The 21261-nt window shown below is 34.5% G+C and overlaps 1 protein-coding gene across 7 annotated transcripts in view; it reads left to right on the forward strand.

The window, feature by feature from the left end:
• Window positions 1–21261, forward strand: part of LOC136034907 (potassium voltage-gated channel subfamily B member 2-like) — a 224209-nt gene that overhangs the window by 7601 nt on the left and 195347 nt on the right. For all 7 annotated transcript variants that reach the window (XR_010619286.1, XM_065716407.1, XM_065716406.1 and 4 more), the window contains exon 2: window positions 8855–9146. Coding sequence is in view for 6 of the 7 variants with exons in the window: in XM_065716407.1 (XP_065572479.1) it covers window positions 8902–9146 (245 nt within the window). In the remaining variant the exon portion in view is untranslated. The remainder of the gene's footprint in view (window positions 1–8854; window positions 9147–21261) is intronic.

Raw genomic sequence — 21261 nt, forward strand, 5'->3', positions numbered from 1 at the left:
TCCTTTAGACATTTTCGACCTATTTAACCGTTCAATCCTCTAACCTGGAATATCAACCAATGAATCTTTATTATATTTTAAAAATGCTTCACAAAATCTTATTACATTAGGGGATGAATGTGATTCGCAAGGAAGGAATTTAAATTCATCAATAGACGAAGAAAGGCCTTGAATACAAAATTGTGTAACCGAGAGCTCACCGACCCCAACTTGATCTTCAAACAATCTACTTCTACATTTAGTCTCATTTTTATCAACATCCCTTAAATAATTGTCTTGACGCATAACCCACTTCCCTCATTCAATACCTCTTCTAAATCTAACGGTTCTTTTTCCAAAAGCTCAAGACGACCCAGGACAGAAAAACCACCAGAATGATTAGAAACATTTAATGTATATATTACAAGCAAGTTCAATCAAATCAAACAGTTCGTGGTAACGAACTGTAGTAAGGAGCGACCCGGCTCAATAGTAACCAAAACTCTAAAAAATGGAATTTTGATACCAATAGCTACATCAAAAGGATCGCATTTTAATGCTGGTTTTAAATATATAAGTTTCATCAAGTTTAGTCTTACCCATCAAAAATTACGAGCCTGAGAAAATTTGCGTTATTTTAGAAAATAGGGGGAAACGCCCCCTAAAAGTCATAGAATCTTAACGAAAATCACACCATCAGATTCAGCGTATCAGAGAACCCTACTGTAGAAGTTTCGAGCTCCTATCTACAAAAATGTAGAATTTTGCATTTTTTGCCAGAAGGCAGATCACGGATGCGTGTTTATTTGTTTTTTTGTTTGTTTTTTTTTTGTTTTTTTTTTTTTTCCCCAGGGGTGATCGTATCGACCCAGTTGTCCTAGAATGTTGCAAGAGGGCTCATTCTAACGGAAATGAAAAGTTCTAGTGCCCTTTTTAAGTGACCAAAAAAATTGGAGGGCACCTAGGCCCCCTCCCACGCTAATTATTTTCCCAAAGTCAACGGATCAAAATTCTGAGATAGCCATTTTATTCAGCGTAGTCGAAAAACCTTATAACTATGTCTTTGGGGACGACTTACTCCCCCACAGTCCCCGTGGGAGGGGCAACAAGTTACAAACTTTGACCTGTGCTTACATATAGTAATGGTTATTGGGAAATATACAGGCGTTTTCAGGAGGATTTTTTTTGGTTTGGGGGAGGGGTTGAGAAGAGGGGGATATGCTGGGGGAACTTTCCTTCGAGAATTTGTAATGGAAGAAGAAAATTTCCATGAAGAGAGAGCAGGATTTACTAGCATTATTAAAAAAAAACAATTAAAAAATAAAAGTGAAAAAGCTTTTTCAGCTGGAAGTAAGGAACAGCAATAAAACTTAAAACAAACAGAAATTATTACCCATATGAGGGGCTCACCTCCTTCTAATACCTCGCTCTTTACGCTAAAGTATTTTCGGTAATTTCAACTACTTATTCTACGGCTTTTGTGATTCAGGGGGTCATTCTTAATGAATTGGGATAAAATTTAAGCTTTAGTGTAAAGAGCGAGGTACTGACGATGGGGCGAATCCCCTCATATATGTAAAATAAAAAAAACAAGTTTTTTCAACTGAAAGTAAGGAGTGACATCAAAACTTAAAACGCACAGAAATTACTTCGTATATGAAAGAGGCTGCTTCCTCATCAACTCCCCGCTCTTTACGCTAAAGTTTGACTCTTTCTCTCAATTCTTCTTTCTAAAACAGTAAAAAACTTTAGCGTAAAGAGCGGGGCGTTGATGAGGAAGCAGCCTCTTTCATATACGAAGTAATTTCTGTGCGTTTTAAGTTTTGATGTCACTCCTTACTTTCAGTTGAAAAAACTTGTTTTTTTTATTTAATTTCTGAACGTTTTTGAATCAATGCATGTTTTGATTTTGGCTCTCGCAGAGGAATGATCAAAACGAAATTTGCATATTTTTTTTTTGGCTCAATGGCTTTCTCATAATTTTGATCGAATGATTTTGAGAAAAAAAGAGCGGGGGACGAAGCCTAGTTGCCCCCCGATTTTTTGGTTAATTAAAAAGGCAACTAAAACTTTTAATTTTTTACGAATCTTTTTATTGGTAAAAGATTTACGTAACTTATAAATTAGCTTACGTAAAGAACTTTTGTATTCTCATGTTTTTATTACATATATGAGGGGATTCGCCCCATCGTCAGTACCTCGCTCTTTACACTAAAGCTTAAATTTTATCCCAATTCATTAAGAATGACCCCCTGAATCACAAAAGCCGTAGAATAAGTAGTTGAAATTACCGAAAATACTTTAGCGTAAAGAGCGAGGTATTAGAAGGAGGTGAGCCCCTCATATGGGTAATAATTTCTGTTTGTTTTAAGTTTTATTGCTGTTCCTTACTTCCAGCTGAAAAAGCTTTTTCACTTTTATTTTTTAATTGTTTTTTTTTAATAATGCTAGTAAATCCTGCTCTCTCTTCATGGAAATTTTCTTCTTCCATTACAAATTCTCGAAGGAAAGTTCCCCCAGCATATCCCCCTCTTCTCAACCCCTCCCCCAAACCAAAAAAATCCTCCTGAAAACGCCTGTATATTTCCCAATAACCATTACTATATGTAAGCACAGGTCAAAGTTTGTAACTTGTTGCCCCTCCCACGGGGACTGTGGGGGAGTAAGTCGTCCCCAAAGACATAGTTATAAGGTTTTTCGACTACGCTGAATAAAATGGCTATCTCAGAATTTTGATCCGTTGACTTTGGGAAAATAATTAGCGTGGGAGGGGGCCTAGGTGCCCTCCAATTTTTTTGGTCACTTAAAAAGGGCACTAGAACTTTTCATTTCCGTTAGAATGAGCCCTCTTGCAACATTCTAGGACAACTGGGTCGATACGATCACCCCTGGGGAAAAAAAAAAAAAAACAAAAAAACAAAAAAACAAATAAACACGCATCCGTGATCTGCCTTCTGGCAAAAAATGCAAAATTCTACATTTTTGTAGATAGGAGCTCGAAACTTCTACAGTAGGGTTCTCTGATACGCTGAATCTGATGGTGTGATTTTCGTTAAGATTCTATGACTTTTAGGGGGCGTTTCCCCCTATTTTCTAAAATAACGCAAATTTTCTCAGGCTCGTAACTTTTGATGGGTAAGACTAAACTTGATGAAACTTATATATTTAAAACCAGCATTAAAATGCGATCCTTTTGATGTAGCTATTGGTATCAAAATTCCATTTTTTAGAGTTTTGGTTACTATTGAGCCGGGTCGCTCCTTACTACAGTTCGTTACCACGAACTGTTTGATAAAAACATGAGAATACAAAAGTTCTTTACGTAAGCTAATTTATAAGTTACGTAAATCTTTTACCAATAAAAAGATTCGTAAAAAATTAAAAGTTTTAGTTGCCTTTTTAATTAACCAAAAAATCGGGGGGCAACTAGGCTTCGTCCCCCGCTCTTTTTTTCTCAAAATCATTCGATCAAAATTATGAGAAAGCCATTGAGCCAAAAAAAAAATATGCAAATTTCGTTTTGATCATTCCTCTGCGGAGAGCCAAAATCAAAACATGCATTGATTCAAAAACGTTCAGAAATTAAATAAAAAAAACAAGTTTTTTCAACTGAAAGTAAGGAGTGACATCAAAACTTAAAACGCACAGAAATTACTTCGTATATGAAAGAGGCTGCTTCCTCATCAACGCCCCGCTCTTTACGCTAAAGTTTTTTACTGTTTTAGAAAGAAGAATTGAGAGAAAGAGTCAAACTTTAGCGTAAAGAGCGGGGAGTTGATGAGGAAGCAGCCTCTTTCATATACGAAGTAATTTCTGTGCGTTTTAAGTTTTGATGTCACTCCTTACTTTTAGTTGAAAAAACTTGTTTTTTTTATTTATCTAAATTAAAATCGAATATTTGAGAGCATCAAGCCATGGCTAATTGTTGAAAAAATGAAGACAGATAGTCCAATTGAGTGAGATATATAACTCACTGAGATTGTATAACTTTGTCTGAATACGCCATGATAGATTGGAGATAGTCCTGTATTCAGTATTGGGAATAGGTGACGCGAACAAATTTTCAAGCAAAAACTTAAGAAAGAAGACACGAACAAAAAAAAATAAATAGCATCAGTGCATAGAAATTGACAAGAACATTTAATAAGTAAATGCAAATAAAATGAAACCAACCAAAAAAGAAAAACATTAGATAAAAAGTAATTATTTTCACTAGAAGAAAGAAAACAGCACATGAAAAGAACAAAAAAAAAAAAAAAACTTAAATCACCGGTAAAAAAAATCCATTATATAGATTTTTTGAATATAATGTGAAAAGAATTTTTTCAAAACGTAGTTATTTCAAAAGAAAGAAAATACTACACTTAAAAGTACCTTATTTTTGTATTTCCTCAGAAAGGTCGAAAAGAATATACCTCCACCTTAGATGTTTAAAAAATCTCTTTTTTACATCTTCATTATCAAAAATTAAAAAAAGCTTTTTCCCTTCTCCTTTGCTCTATATTTTGGCGAATCGGGGCTACTGAATCTTTCGTAAAATAAATCAATTAAAAAAAGTTTATCAGATTACAAATAAACAAAGATTTAACCATTGACTACGAACCAAAAGCAGGTCTCTTGAATCAATTAAAATATTTGTTGCTGTTCAGTTGCTTGGCAACATCTTCAGGAGATGATCAGGGATTACGCCACACCAAATGGTTGCGGAGTAAAAATTCAAGACCTTGGCATTAAAACTAAGTAATTAGCCGGATTTTCCAATAAATTACAAGCATTAGGTAATCTGTGCGATTAAAGATTTTGAAATGTTTTTCCTAGGTGCGAAATGTTTGCTTACATTGCGACCCATACATTTCAAATGAAATGTGTACGAAATATTTACATTGCGATGAAACGCAAATTATTTGTGTACATTTATATTTCACATATTTTAAAATTTGACTTAAAGCAATTCCTTTCGCAACCGGAATGTAGCTTAATAGCGACGAAGACCATACTGCCTGTAACTACAAAATATAAGATAAATAATAGGAAAAAAAATCCTTTTAGACGGTGGGATGCGAGATTTAAATGAATATTTTGACTGAAGTAATGATAAATATTTGATGAATATTTCCAACTTCCGTATAGTAATGATCCATTGACTGTTTTAAAAATATTATAATTCTCTTGATCGTATTTTAATGTGAGATTTTTCTTTAAATTTTTTGTTTGGTTTGCTGAGGAAAACTCTTCGATATTGGGTCGAAATATTGATTTAAAGTTTTCATTCCACTGTTTTATTGCAAAATAAAATTCCTGTTGTTCTATTTGTTTTTGTTATTTTTGTTCCTTTTGATAACCTAGATGCATATAGTGTTTCTAATTTAGATCCCCTCAATATTCCTTGAAGTAAAACCCTAATATCCTGTGTATTTTGGACACATTCAAGATCAAACATTCCCCATTTCCCCAATAAAATATCCCATTTGCAAGCAATGGAGAAACTGCATAGTTTACGACACTTTTCCTCAGGAACTGTGGGGTTCAGTTCATCCCCAGAGGCATAGTTATTGGACCTTTCAACTATTTTAAACAAATGGCTATTTCAAAATTTTGATCAAAGTTGAGTGAGATGGGATCGAAAATGAGTGAGGGGGATGGGTGTCCTCTTATCCATTTTAAAGATGACCCTTAACTTTCCATTGAAATTTCGATTTTTTTCAACATCCCCTTCAACATTTACTGAAAGTTTAATATTAATAGCATAAGGAATAACTCCTTATGTTGAGTATTGTACATACTCACCATAAGTATATACAAATACTGCCAAATAATACTATGTTATAGTGAGAAAAAATTGTAAGTATTCCGAAAAGGACCTTGAAACCCTAAAAAAAAAAGGCGTCAGATCGAAAAAAACTTCACTATCAGAATTACCGTGTAGAAAATCCTTATATGGAAATTGACGCTTCCCATCTCAAAATCCAGAAAGAGTTGTGCAAGTGAACGCGCATGCGCGTCAGTTCATTCATCAAGTGCATTATAATACTTTTATATCTCCTATTTGCTTATTTATTAAATAGTGCTAGCAGCCAGCTACATGGTCATAGGCAGGTTGTTATGGGCTTACTTTGACAGATAATGGTTCACCACTTACCTTTTATGACCCTGTTCTTATAGCATCAGAAAAAGGGCATTGGGACATTAAAATATTTATTTTCTATGTCCTCATTTTCCCATTGCTATTATTCTTTCGACGATTCGTAGAATTAGAGTACATTCAACATATCCTTTGTTAGCATATTCACTTTTTATAAGCCCATTCCAATAGTTCCATAAGAAATTGCCAAATGCCGTGAAAAATGAAATTTTTGTTGCCACTTGAATTGATAATTTTTTACCAGAGCTTGCATCCTACTCGACGTAAATAAGATGGTCAACAGGGACTCCCTCGGCAAATAATTTTGTGTCTGTGGCTATTGGTACTTCTTTTTGTCTGTTCGTGGCTATGTGGTTATTGTTGGGGTTATTCGTGATTGGGACTTATTTAGGCTTGGACTAAACATTTTAAATCAACATTTTAGAATCATCAATTTTATTATTGTTTAATTTTTTATTTTATTACTATTACTTCATTATTACTTTATTATTTATATTGTTTGTCCATGAGGAAAGGGGTTTGACTCCTGGTGTTGCCAGTTATTTATTTGAACGGGGGTCAGTGCGCGACTCTTCAAGTCGACCCAGCTCTAAATGGGTACCTCGAGAAGTCCGGGGGAGGTAAACAGGAAGGGCTTGTGAAAGCACAGGATGGTTGGTCCAAACCCCAATTGAACTTTCTGGCTGAAGGGCTATGGATCGGAGATCAGCACCGCCGGTAGGATTTGTCAACTCTGATGTTCTATTCTTTACCTTTGTATTCAAAATTTTGTAGCATTTTGGACAGTTCCTTAAGTAATTATGTAGTAAAAGTTAAAACAATAAAATGATATTGTATTAAATCAATGCTATGTATTTCTAGTTCAATTGAACCCAGGAGCTATTAATAATTTAACAAGGATTTTATGACTTTATTTTTAATGACCAATTTTTTTGCTATGACTAATGTTCTATATATTTATTTAGTACTGAAACTGTTTAGTGCTGTTATATCTAACAAAACAATTAATTCGAGGAGAATATGAACTGATGAAAATTCCAAATGAATTTACGTATAATTTATATACCGCTCTTCTACGTTTTTCTGCTTAACGACTTCTCAGAGATATTCTTCCCATAATACCTCAACAGAGGTGTTTAATTTTTAATCAGATGACAATTTACTCAGATGACAATTTACTCAGATGACAATTTACTCAGATGACAATTTACTCAGATGACAATTTACTCAGATGACAATTTACTCAGATGACAATTTACTCAGATGACAATTTACTCAGATGACAATTTACTCAGATGACAATTTACTCAGATGACAATTTACTCAGATGACAATTTACTCAGATGACAATTTATTGGGACGACAGTGAGGAATAAGTCCAAAGATATAAAAATGATCGACTTCAGTGACTAAATTAAAAAAATTTATTAAAAATTTAATTGCGAAGTCTTTCATTTCTTCATTATGTTTACTTTAGCTTAAAATTGAAAATTTAAAGCGTATAATTGATCACAGTGTCTATTGATTGTTTGTACGCCGTTACTTTTGTTTGCGGATGTCTATTAATAAATAATTCCTGAGACCACACTGGCTAATCATGACAAAACACAAAATCGCGAAGAAAAGAAGAACGAGGACAACAAACAGCCAGTGATAAAACTGAAGTTACCTTTTCACCGTTACTGAGAAAGGGTCATCATATTTTAGTTCTGTGTTTTGTTTTAAGGTTTTTTTTTTGTTTTTTTTGTCAGTTTATTCTGCACTGAGAACGGTCAAGTGGAGGTCTTGGCCAAAATATTTGCATAATTTTAAATTTTTTTTTCACTGGTTGTTTATTGTCCTCGTTCTTATTCTCTTCCTTTTGTGTTTTGTCATATCTGTTAATGATTCGTTTCATAAAAATTAATGGGAATAATAGATTTTAAGATGATACTTCCAAAATAAAAATAATGGACTTTAATAATTTTCTGTTTAATTATGATTGCTAATCTGGTATCCAAGCATTACTATTTCGTTATTATTATTCCAGCTTAACGCTGAAAACTTTAAATCATACTATGGTCAAAATGTCTAACTATATTAATTTATTTCTCTGCAAGGCCGTATCCAATGGTGGGGAAAGGGTTACTGAACCTGAACTATTAACAAATGAACTAACATCATTTTTATACAATCCTAATAAGGGGGGGGGGGGTTAGTGCCAGAATTGCCTCTCACTCAATTGGACTATCTGTCTTGGCTTTTTCTACAATTAGCCATGACTTGATGCCCACAACTGTTCCATTTTAATTCAACACTCCCTTCCCCGATATTTTTGTCCAGCTCATTAAATCTTTACAAAAAAGTGCTTAAACAAATTTTTGATGCAATTTTTTATCTTTTTGTAAGCCCCCAAACCCCCCAAAAAAGGTACCCCCCTACAACCCTGAACAAAAATCCTGGATACGATCTTGTTTCCATGACATTAATTTTGTTTGTGATAGCCTTTCTGTCTTTCTTATCGGAAAGAAAAAGAAAAACTAATTATTAAAAATTAAAGTAATAAGCTTTATTTATACTTTGATTAATTTTAATGACTGATTTAATGCCAATTTTTTGTTATTTCTTCGTTATTATTACTTAAACATAATAATAGGAATTTGAACGCATAAAATTAATCAAAATATTTATCTTTATTGACCGTTTTCACGTAATTAATTGTGTTTTTGATAATCAGTTTATGTTTCTTTTCAGAAAAAAACTCAACCTTCCAACTTTATTAAAGGCATTAAAAATTTGCTATGAATCTCCGAGAGAATTTTGCATGCGCACGAAGTCCCTGTGCTCTGAGTGAGACCTTTGGAGTTTCTCATAGCAGTTGCTTAGAAACAGTTGATGCTGGAATGGGCCCTACGTCTAGCCCTAGACCTAGAAATAAAGACGGAGTTAAATTGCAATGTGAAAGGCCACTTTCAGGCTCTGAATTTGATGACAGGGATACAGCATGTTTACAGTCACCTCAAGGGATAAGTCAGCACTGCTCAAGGTATGCAAAAATATTGTGCCAAAATATTTAATTAGTACCTATATAAACAAGGAAAAAAATGTACTTTAACCTTAAAAAACACAAAAAATTTAAAACAAATGTCGAATAAGACCACTTTTAGAATCCCTATTGAAGGGAGGAGATTTATGTTTGCAAAACCAAGTGAATGGGGGAAAGCTTCCCTTTGCCTCCTATATAGGAACCTAATAATCCTCCTTAAACTGGAGAATCCTAATACTACTGGTGGATATCCCCTAGATGTCATTTAGGTAGACTTACTCGTTCCCTAAACGACCAGGCAAAATATCTTTGAAGACTCATTAACAAAGTCCTAGTTTTGTTATTGAAAAAAAATGCTACAGAAAAGAGAGGTAAATCAAGAGATGAATATAAGCAAGTTAATTCCAAAGATGTATGTTACGGCCGAAAGCAAAGCTGTCATAGTACAGTTGACTGAAAAATGCTCAACGGGGATGCAGATTTTCAGATAGTTTGGACTGAGGATATGAGAATACGTATCTTAGCCTTTGCAAACATGTCTCCCAAAAGAATCCTGAATATAAAGCGATAGAAAAAAATCACCGACACAGAAGTTTGCCGATGAACCAGTCAGCAATTAGTTATTGACCTTCTGAAACGTAGGAGTTGGACATACCGTGGCCATATCTTTCGTATGCAAGGGTGTCAACTCCCAAATACAGTATATGAGCGACGGCCCGAAGGGAGGCATAAAAGAAGTTGACTACGACACACCTCGTGACTGAAGTATAACTAACTGGGACTTGAGAAATGTGAAGCTGTCTCTTCAACAACAGCCAGAAGATGGCTGCAGCTAAGTCCAGAGATGTCTGTTGAAGTTTTTTAGGCTCTCTCTGTGCCATTCCTAGCTCTGCAGGATATAAGGTCTAGGTTCTAATGTTTCTTATTTGTTTTTTATCTATAGGCCAGAACATTAAGCTATTTTTATAAGTAAAATTTACAGGCTAAAAACAGAGATTTTAGGGGTTGAGAACATGTTTCTGTTTCAAAGAAAACAGTCTAAAAGGAATTTGTGATAGTGGCAATCATTATGTAACGAAAGAGCGTGGAAAGGTGGATTGATCGTTCCATTTGTCTTTCAGCTGGCGAATTAAGCCATCATCATCATCATCGTTGATGATGATGATTTAAGATATTTACCAGCGTCTTACAATCTTGTGAAGTAGTTGAAAAGCGATAATGAAACTATTAGGTGTTGATTCAGAGCCTATTTTTAAGAATTTTTTGTTTTTTCTTGTAAATTTGATTATTATTGTAATTTTTTCTTTATTATCGATGTCATGACAAAAAAAACATTGTTTAAAAGAAATATCCCTTTTAGTAAAGTGTAAATGACACTTTAGCATTTCGAGGGTTTTAGAAGTAAATAGCTGCACTCTTATTTGTGGCAGCATCTCTTCGTTCAAACTTTCAAAGATTTTCAGAAATAAATATTAGAGCTACTTCCAGGAAATTTCCTTTCTCTGGCTCTATTACTTTTTTTTAATATAAAAGCAAGTTTGACTGAAAAGCCATTGTTTAAATAAAAAACAGGTAGATCAAGCAATTCGTGGCTATGAACTGTAAGTAAGGATTGTCTCAGCCAAAAGTGACTGAAACTCTAAAAAAAGGAATTTTGACAACAATTAGTACATACAAAAATCGGCTCTTTATACTGACTCCAAATGTACAAGATTTGTTACCAATCAAAAGCTACGAGCCTGGGGAGATTTACCTGATTTTAAAAAACGGAGAAAAAACCCTTTGAATGTCAAGTAATCTTACTGAAAATAACACTAGTAGATTGACGATATAAAAAAAACACTAATGAAGAGGCTTCAAGCTCCTATGTGGAAGATTGAAGAATTTTGTATTTTTTCCTGAAGATAGGTCACAGTTGCACGTACTTTTATTTGTTTGTTTTTTTTTCCCACGGAAATTGCATTGACCCAATAGTCCGAGCGATGAATCATGAATCATGAGGATCGGTGAATCATTTTTTTAGGGAGGGTGCATATACCTCAAAGAGTGAATTTTATTATGTAAACATCCTAACATTCATTGAGCTTTCAGACAAAAAGGTTGAAGTTTGTATACAAAAAAATTTTGTATTTTTTCAAAAATACAAAAAATTTTGTATTTTTTCTTGAAGATAGGTCACAGTTGCACGTACTTTTATTTTTTTTTTTTTTTTTTTCCCAAGGAAATTGCATTGACCCAATAGTCCAAGCGATGAATCATTAATCATGAGGAGTGGCGAATCATTTTTTTAGGAAGGGTGCATATACCTCAAAGAGTGCATTTTATTATGTAAACATCCTAACATTCATTGAGCTTTCAGACAAAAAGGTTGAAGTTTGTATACAAAAAATTTTTGTATTTTTTCAAAAATACAAAAAAAATTTTATTTTTTCTTGAAGATAGGTCACAGTTGCACGTACTTTTATTTGTTTGTTTTTTTTTTTCCACGGAAATTGCATGTACCCAATAGTCCAAGCGATGAATCATTAATCATGAGGAGTGGCGAATCATTTTTTTAGGGAGGGTGCATATACCTCAAAGAGTGAATTTTATTATGTAAACATCCTAACATTCATTAAGCTTTCAGACAAAAAGGTTTAAGTTTGTATACAAAAAAATTTTGTATTTTTTCAAAAATACAAAAAATTTTGTATTTTTTCCTGAAGATAGGTCACAGTTGCACGTACTTTTATTTGTTTGTTTTTTTTCCCACGGAAATTGCATTGACCCAATAGTCCGAGCGATGAATCATGAATCATGAGGAGTGGCGAATCATTTTTTTAGGGAGGGTGCATATACCTCAAAGAGTGCATTTTATTATGTAAACATCCTAACATTCATTGAGCTTTCAGACAAAAAGGTTGAAGTTTGTATACAAAAAAATTTTGTATTTTTTCAAAAATACAAAAAATTTTGTATTTTTTCTTGAAGATAGGTCACAGTTGCACGTACTTTTATTTGTTTGTTTTTTTTTCCAACGGAAATTGCATTGACCCAATAGTCCAAGCGATGAATCATTAATCATGAGGAGTGGCGAATCATTTTTTTAGGGAGGGTGCATATACCTCAAAGAGTGAATTTTATTATGTAAACATCCTAACATTCATTGAGCTTTCAGACAAAAAGGTTGGAGTTTGTATACAAAAAAATTTTGTATTTTTTCAAAAATACAAAAAATTTTGTTTTATTTCTTGAAGATAGGTCACAGTTGCACGTACTTTTATTTGTTTGTTTTTTTTCCCACGGAAATTGCATTGACCCAATAGTCCGAGCGATGAATCATGAATCATGAGGAGTGGCGAATCATTTTTTCAGGGAGGGCGCATATACCTCAAAGAGTGCATTTTATTATGTAAACATCCTAACATTCATTGAGCTTTCAGACAAAAAGGTTGAAGTTTGGGGAAGGGGAGATGAAGAGCTAGAAGGGATATGGAAGGCCAATCCAAACCATGTTCTGAAGGACAATCTGGATATGAAGGGGGGGGGAAGACGGATATGTAATCCATCTTGATTCCCAGTAACGTTTATGGTCTACGCGTTTATTATTGCTGCTAGGGAGGGGAGGGTAATAGTGTCCATCCCCTCGCTACAGTCTTTTTCATTGTAGCATAAAGGGTTAAATATACCAGTCTATCAGCACAGACACATAAAAGCTGAGGCGGGAAATCATGATCATTTCCTGGAAATTTCTTGGGGATGGCAAGTTTTGCCAGAAGTTTGGTGTTTAGCCGTGTTAACTGGTAATATTTCTCTTTTCCTATTTATTCACAATGTTTCTCTGTATTTAAACATCTGTATAATCCGTACCGTGTTTCAATGTATTTAAACATGCGCATAAATGTACCATCAGAGGTCCTATTGTAGAGGTTGCGATGGCCTCAGCGGCGTAGAATATCAAAAGTCATGCAGAATTTCCATCCATATGAAAAGTTGAGGGAGGAATCATGAAGCAACGCCAGGAAATTTCTTGGGGGGGGGGGGGGCTGGCGAGTGTTGCCAAGATTTTGGTTAGCAGATATGTTAAATGGTATTATTTCTCTTATCCTATTTATACACTCTGTTTCAATATATTTAAACGTCTAAAAAAATGTACTGAGTTTCAAAGTCTTTAAACAATGTTTCAATTTATTTGAACATATGTATAAATTGTACCTTCAGAGAACATATTGAACAGGTCGCGATGGCTTCAGCTGCGTAGAAGATCAAAAGTCACGCAGAATTTTCTATCCATATGAACAATAAAACTCCTTTCCATTAACCTGAAATTTTGTAGTAAAAATATTATCTAGGACTAATTCAACAAAACTACTGTTCTTGTAAAGTTTCTACTAAATATTCAAGTTTAGTCTTAAGTCTTATAACAATCTAAAAATTTGATTCTGTAGCAGTCAAACTGAAGAATGGGGACACTGAAGGCCATATCCAGGGAGGTGGTTAGGGGGGTTGAACCTCCACAGTAAATGTTCTTCCAACTAAAAATACATATGAACCAGTTTTTAATGCATTTTTAAGCTTTTTTTTACCCCCCTCCAAACAAATATCCCCCCGAACAAATATCTTTCCGGACAAAAATTCTGGACACGGCCGTGAGAACACTACCAATCAATTTATTATTATTATCGATATAAACAATTTATCAGCAAAAATCAGGATTACGCATCGGTATCTGTTTATCATATCTTGGTTTGACTTGGGTATGATTTGAAATTAAATATAAAAAAAAAACTAGTTTTTTTAACTGAAAGTAAGGAGCGACATTAACACTTAAAACGAACAGAAATTACTCCGTATAAGAAATGGGTTTTCCCCTCCGCAATTCCTCGCTCTTTATGCTAAATCTTTTGATTGTTTTAAAAAGTAGAATTGTGGCAAAGAGTCAAACTTTAGCGTAAAGAGCGAGGGATTGCGGAGGCGACAACCCATTTCATATACGGAGTAATTTCTGTTCGTTTTAAGTTTTAATGTCGCTCCTTAATTTCAGTTAAAAAACTATTTTTTTTTATTTAATTTCTGAACGTTTTTCTTTATGCTAAAGCTTTTAATTGTTTTAAAAACTAGAATTGTGGCAAAGAGTCAAACTTTAGCGTAAAGAGCGAGGGATTGCGGAGGCGACAACCCATTTCATATACGGAGTAATTTCTATTCGTTTTAAGTTTTAATGTTGCTCCTTAGTTTTAGTTAAAAAACTATTTTTTTTTTTATTTAATTTCTGAACGTTTTCGAATTAATGCATGTTTGATTTTGGCTCTCCGCACATAAATTATTAAACGAAATTTGTATATTAATTCTTTTTTTGGCTAAATGGCTTTCTCTTACTTTTGATCAGACGATTTTGAGAAATAACTGGTGGGGAAGCTCAGAAAATTCTGAGCCCTTTTCATTGAATTTTTCTTCCCCCATGACATATTCCTCCAAGGAAATTTACTCCCACATAGCACCCTCCCCTCAACCCCACCCCAAAACCAAAAAAATCCCCCTGAAAACGTCTGTACACTTCCCAATAACCATTACTGTATGTAAACACTGGTCAAAGTTTTGTAACTTGCAGCCCCTTCCCCAGGGATTGTGGGGGAGTAAGTCATTCCCAAAGACATAGTTATTATGGTTTTCGAATATGCGGAACAAAATGGCTATCTCAAAATTTTAATCCGTTGACTTTGGAAAAAATGAGCATGGGAGGGGCCTAGATGCCCTCCAATTTTTTTGCAAGTTACAAACTTTGACAAACAAGTTCTGCAAATTACAAACTTTGACCAGTGTTTACATATAGTAATGGTTATTGGGAAGTGTACAGACGTTTTCAGGGGGATTTTAGTTTGTTTGGGGGTGGGGCTGAAGAGAGGGGGCTATGTTGGAGGATCTTTCCTTGGAGGAATCTGTCATGGGGGAAGAAAAATTCAATGAAAAGGGCGCAGGATTTTCTAGCATTACTATAAGAAAACAATGAAAAATAAACATGAAAACTTTTTTCAAATGAAAGGAAGGAGTAGCATTGAAACTTAAAACGAACAGATATTATGACGAATATGAGAGGTTCTAATAATACTTTAGCATAAAGAGCGAGGTATTTAGGAGGAGATAAATACCTCGCTCTTTATGCTAAAGTATTTTTAGTAATTTCAACTATTTATTCTACGGCCTTTCTGATTCAGGGGTCATTCTTATAGAATTGGGACAAAACTTTTTATTTAGTGTAAAGAGCGAGGTATTAACGAGGGTACAAGCCCCCTCGTATACATAATAAAAATATAAGGTTATGAAAGTTCGTTACGTAAGTTAACTCTTAAGTTACGTATATTTTTTACTAATAAAAACGTTCGTTAAAAACTAAAAGTTCTAGTTGCCTTTTTAAGAAACCGAAAAATTGGAGGGCAACTAGGCCTCCTTCTCCACCCCTTATTCCTCAAAATCGTCTGATCAAAACTAAGAGAAAGCCATTTAGCCAAAAAAGAATTAATATACAAATTTCATTTGAATAATTTATGTGCGGAGAGCCAAAACCAAACTTGCATTAATTCAAAAACGTTCAGAAATTAAATAAAAAAAAAACTAATTTTTTTAGCTGAAAGTAAGGAGCGACATTAAAAATTAAAAAGAACAGAAATTACTCCGTATATGAAATGGGTTGTCCCTTCTGCAATCCCTCACTCTTTACGCTAAGGTTTGACTCTTTGCCACAATTCTACTTATTAAAACAATTAAAAGCTTTAGCGTAAAGAGCGAGGGATTGCGGAGGGGACAACCCATTTCATATACGGAGTAATTTCTGTTCGTTTTAAGTTTTAATGTCGCTCCTTACTTTCAGCTAAAAAAATTAGTTTTTTTTTATTTAATTACGTAAAAGGACCGACCTTTTTTCTTGCTCATTGTTTTATAGACTAGGTCTTTTCTGTTATTAGATAAAATAAACAAGTTTTTTCAACTGCGAGTAAGGAGCAACATTAAAACTGAAAACGAACAGAAATTATTCCGTATCTGAAAAAGGCTGTCGCCTCCTCAGCGCCCCGCTCTTTACGCTAAAGTTTGACTCTTTCTCACAACTCCACTTATTGAAACAATAAAAAACTTTAGCGTAAAGAGCGGGGCGTTGAGGAGGGGACAGCCCCTTTTGTATACGGAATAATTTCTGTTCGTTTAAAGTTTTAATGTCACTCCTTACTTGCAGTTGAAAAAACTTGTTTTTTTTTAAATTTAATTTCTGAACGTTTTTGAATTAACGCATGTTTTGATTTTGGCTCACCGCAAATGATAAATTAAAATTAAATTTGTATATTAATTTTTTTTGGCTAAATAGCTTTCTCATAGTTTTTTACCGGACGATTTTGATAAGAAAAGGGATGGGGGAGGAGGCCTAGTTGACTTACGAATTAACTTACGTAACGAACTTCCATATTTGTATGTTGTTATTTCGTCTGTGAGGGGGTTCGCCCCCTCGTCAATGTGTCGCTCTTTACACCAAAGCTTGAATTTTGTCCCAATTCTTTAAGAATGACCCCTGAATCACAAAGGCCATAGAATAAATAGTTGAAATTACTAGAAATACTTTAGCTCAAAGAATGATGTATTAAGGAGGAGACGAACCCCCATATATACGTAATAGTTTCTGTTCGTTTTAAGTTTTAATGCTGATCCTTACTTCCAGTTGAAAAAACTTTGTTTTATTTATTTTCTCATTATTTTTTTAAATAATGCTAGAAAATCCTGCGCCCCCTGAATTGTGATTCTCTTCCCTCATAACAAATTCCGCCGTTGAAAGATCCTCTTACGTAACCCCATCCACTCGATACGGGTCGATACAACCAACCCCGAGGAAATGAAAAAAAACAACAAAAAAAAAAACACGCATCTGTGATCTGTCTTCTGGCAAAAAAACATACAAAACTCCACATTTTTGTAGATAGGAGCTTGAAACTTCTACTGTAGGGCTTTCTGATCCGCTGAATCTGATGGTGTGATTTTTGTTGGTTGTATGACTTTCAAGGGGTGTTTCCCCCTATTTTCTAAAATAAAGCAAATTGTCTCAGGCTCGTAACTTTTGATCGGAAAGACTAAACTTGATGAAACTTAGATAATTAAAGTCAGCATAAACATACAATTCTTTTGATGCAACTATTGGTATCAAAATTCGGTTTTTTAGAATTTCAGTTACTACTGAACCCGGTCTCTCCTTACTACAGTTCTTTACCACGAACTGTTTGATAAACGTTGCTTTTTGCGCAAGTTTTCTTGATGCCATAGACCAAGTGAGCGAACCTTATGCTACATAAAAAATACAACATAGTTAAAGCTTCCACTTCCTCAAGCCTTGCTCTTTACAATATTAAATAAAAAAAAAAACAAGTTTTTTTAACTGAAAGTAAGGAGCGACATTAAAACTTAAAACGAACAGAAATTACTTCGTATATGAAAGAGGCTGCTTCCTCATCAACGCCCCGCTCTTTACGCTAAAGTTTGACTCTGTCTATCAATTCTTCTTTTTAAAACAGTAAAAAACTTTAGCGTAAAGAGTGGGGCGTTGATGAGGAAGCAGCCTCTTTCATATACGAAGTAATTTCTGTTCGTTTTAAGTTTTAATGTCGCTCCTTACTTTCAGTTAAAAAAACTTGTTTTTTTTTTTAATTTCTGAACGTTTTTAAATCAATGCATGTTTTGATTTTGGCTCTCCGCAGAGGAATAATTAAAACGAAATTTGCATTTTTTTTTTTGGCTAAATGGCTTTCTCATAATTTTGATCGAATGATTTTGAGAAAAAAAGAGCGGGGGAGGAAGCCTAGTTGCCCTCCGATTTTTTGGTTAATTAAAAAGGCAACTAGAACTTTTAATTTTTTCGAATATTTTTATTAGTAAGAGATTTACGTAACTTATAAATTAGCTTACGTAAAGAACTTTTGTATTCTCATATTTTTATTACATATCTGAGGGGGTTCGCCCCCTTGTCAGATCCTCGCTCTTTACACTAAAGCTTAAATTTTGTCCCAATTCATTAAGAATGACCCCAGAATCACAAAAGCCGTAGAATAAATAGTTGAAATTACTAAAAATACTTTAACGTAAAGAGCGAGGTATTAGGAGGAGGTGAGCCCCTCAAATGGGTAATAATTTCTGTTTGTTTTAAGTTTTAATGCTGTTCCTTACTTCCAGCTGAAAGTACTTTTTCATATTTATTTTTTCATTGTGTTTTTAAATAATGCTAGTAAATCCTGCGCTCCCTTCATGGAGATTTTCATCCCCCATGACAAATTATCGATGGAAAGTTCCCCCAGCATATCTCCCTTTTCTCAACCCCTCCCCCAACCAAAAAATCCTCCTGAAAACGCCTGTACACTTCCCAATAACCATTACTATATGTAAGCATTGTTCAAAGTTTGTAACTTGTTGCCCCTCCCATGGGGACTGTGGGGGAGTAAGTCGTCCCTAAAGACATAGTTATAAGGTTTTTCGACTGCGCTGAATAAAATGGCTATCTCAGAATTTTGATCCGTTGACTTTGGTGAAATAATTAGCGTGGGAGGGGGCCTAGGTGCCCTCCAATTTTTTTGGTCACTTAAAAAGGGCACTAGAACTTTTCATTTCCGTTAGAATGAGCCCTCTTGCAACATTCTAGGACAACTGGGTCGATACGATCACCCCTGGGGGAAAAAAAAAAAAACAAAAAAACAAATAAACACGCATCCGTGATCTGCCTTCTGGCAAAAAATACAAAATTCCACATTTTTGTAGATAGGAGCTTGAAACTTCTACAGTAGGGTTTTCTGATACGCTGAATCTGATGGTGTGATTTTCGTTAAGATTCTATGACTTCTAGGGGGCGTTTCCCCCTATTTTCTAAAATAACGCAAATTTTCTCAGGCTCGTAACTTTTGATGGGTAAGACTAAACTTGATGAAACTTATATATTTAAAATCAGCATTAAAATACGATTCTTTTGATGTAGGTATTGGTATCAAAATTCCATTTTTTAGAGTTTTGGTTACTATTGAGCCGGGTCGCTCCTTACTACAGTTCGTTACCACGAACTGTTTGAAAGTTTGAATTTGTGTAATGATTCTTTTGGAAAACTACTTAAAAACAAGGGTCCTTGATTTGGAATGAAAAGTATTTTTAAAGAACTTTAAGATCTTAGCGTAAAGGGCAAGGGTTGAAGAGGGGACATCCCCCTTCATGTACAGAATAATTTCTATTCATTGTAAGTTTTAATGCTGCTCCCTACTTTAAGTTGAAAAAACTCGTCTTTTTAATTCAATCATACAAAAGACCAATTTATAACGACCGACCAAAAAGAACAAAAACATCTCATCAATCTTTCACCGACCATGATAGCAATAACTTTTAGTATACAATTTTAATTCTCAAGCCAAAAAAGAAGAGAGTTTATTTTGCAACTGAATAGTCATTAAGACCATACAAAATGACAGACTGATTTGTAAGACACCTCATTGATCACACTGTGTTATTTATCGAAAGATATGGCGTCATTATATATTGAATAAAAAACAAAGTTTGTTCAACTGAAAGTAAGAAGCAACTTCAAAACTTAAAACGAACAGAAATTGTTACGTATATGAGGGGAGCTGCCTCCCCCTCAATACCTCCCGCTTTACGCTAAATGTTTTTAGAACATCTTAAAGAGCTTATAATTCTAATTAAATGGCTAGCCCTTGTGTTTCAGTATTCGTCAAACAGTTCATGGTAACGAACTGTAAGTAAGGAGTAACTCGGCTCAATATGAACCAAAACCCTAAAAAACTAAATTTTAGTATCAGTAGATGCATCAAAAGATTCAACTTATTATGCTGATTCCAAATATATGATTAATCAAGTTTAGTATTACCCATCAAAAGTTCTGAGCCTGAGAAACCTTTTCTTTTTTTTAAACAGGTGGGAACACCCTCTAAAATTAAAGGAATCCTGGTGAAGATCACACCATCAGATTCAGCGTACAAGAGAACCTTACTGTAGAGGTTTCAAGCTCCCATCTGCAAAAATGTTGAATTTTGCAATTTTTGCCAGAAGACAGATCACGGATTTGTGTTAATGTGTTTTTGTTGTTGTTTTTTTCCAGGGGTGGTTGATTGAAATAATGATCCTAGAGGATCGGGAGAGGGTGCAATCGAACGGAAATTAAAAGTTCTAGGTACCCTTACTAAGTGACTAAAAAGATTGGAGGGCAACTGGGCCCCCTCCCACGCCCATTTTCCCGCCAAATTATCTGATCAAAATTTTGAGATGGCTATTTTGTTCGGTATACTTGAAAGATCAATTATTATGTCTTTAGGTGTAAAATGAACCCCCCACAGTCCGTGGGGAAAGGCCTGTAAGTTCAGAAATTCGCCAATTGTTTATGTATATAATTTGTTAATGGGAAGTATACAGACATTTTTTCTTTTTTTTTGGGGGGGGGGGTTCTTCTTTTTTCTGATAGGATGGATCTCTATAGGAATGATTTTCCTTGGGAGGGACATTTGGTGGGGGGGATGAATATTCCAGGGTAAATTTTGCATTGGGGGGACTTGACAGAATTGTTATGTGAAATTCTTTTTAATTGTCTTACATTCTCTTTGCCAAATTTTGCATTTGAAGATGTTCCGGGAGAATTATCAAGGGGCTTTTTTCCACTTGTTTTGATTCCCGGGTAATAATTTTCGCGAAAGGGCGCATTTCTGGAGTTTTCGATAAACCGATTGGAGGTTAAAGTCTTGTTCAGATGAAAGAATGCTAAGGAGAATTGTTTTAGGGTGAATCGTCCACAAACAATTTTACAGGCAGGGGGATTCTCAGCGAGGATGGAACTGTTTGGAGAGAATTTGACGGGAGAGGGTGCACTTTACGTTGGATGAAATTTCCAAGGAGGATTGTTCCGTGAGGGAGAGGAGTAGATTTCATTGATGGTGAGCCAGATTTATCGGTATTATTTAAAAAAATAAAAGAAATTATTCCATATATTAAGGGTTGCCCCTCCTCAACACCTTGCTCTTTTTGAGCAAGGTATAATCAAACTTTACGCTAAACTTTGACTGTTTGTCCCAATTTTTTAAGAGCGTGTACTGAAACACGGGGGCTGTTTAATTAGAAT

The sequence above is a fragment of the Artemia franciscana genome, chromosome 13 (genome assembly GCF_032884065.1).
Source record: "Artemia franciscana chromosome 13, ASM3288406v1, whole genome shotgun sequence".
Lineage (NCBI taxonomy): Eukaryota > Metazoa > Arthropoda > Branchiopoda > Anostraca > Artemiidae > Artemia > Artemia franciscana.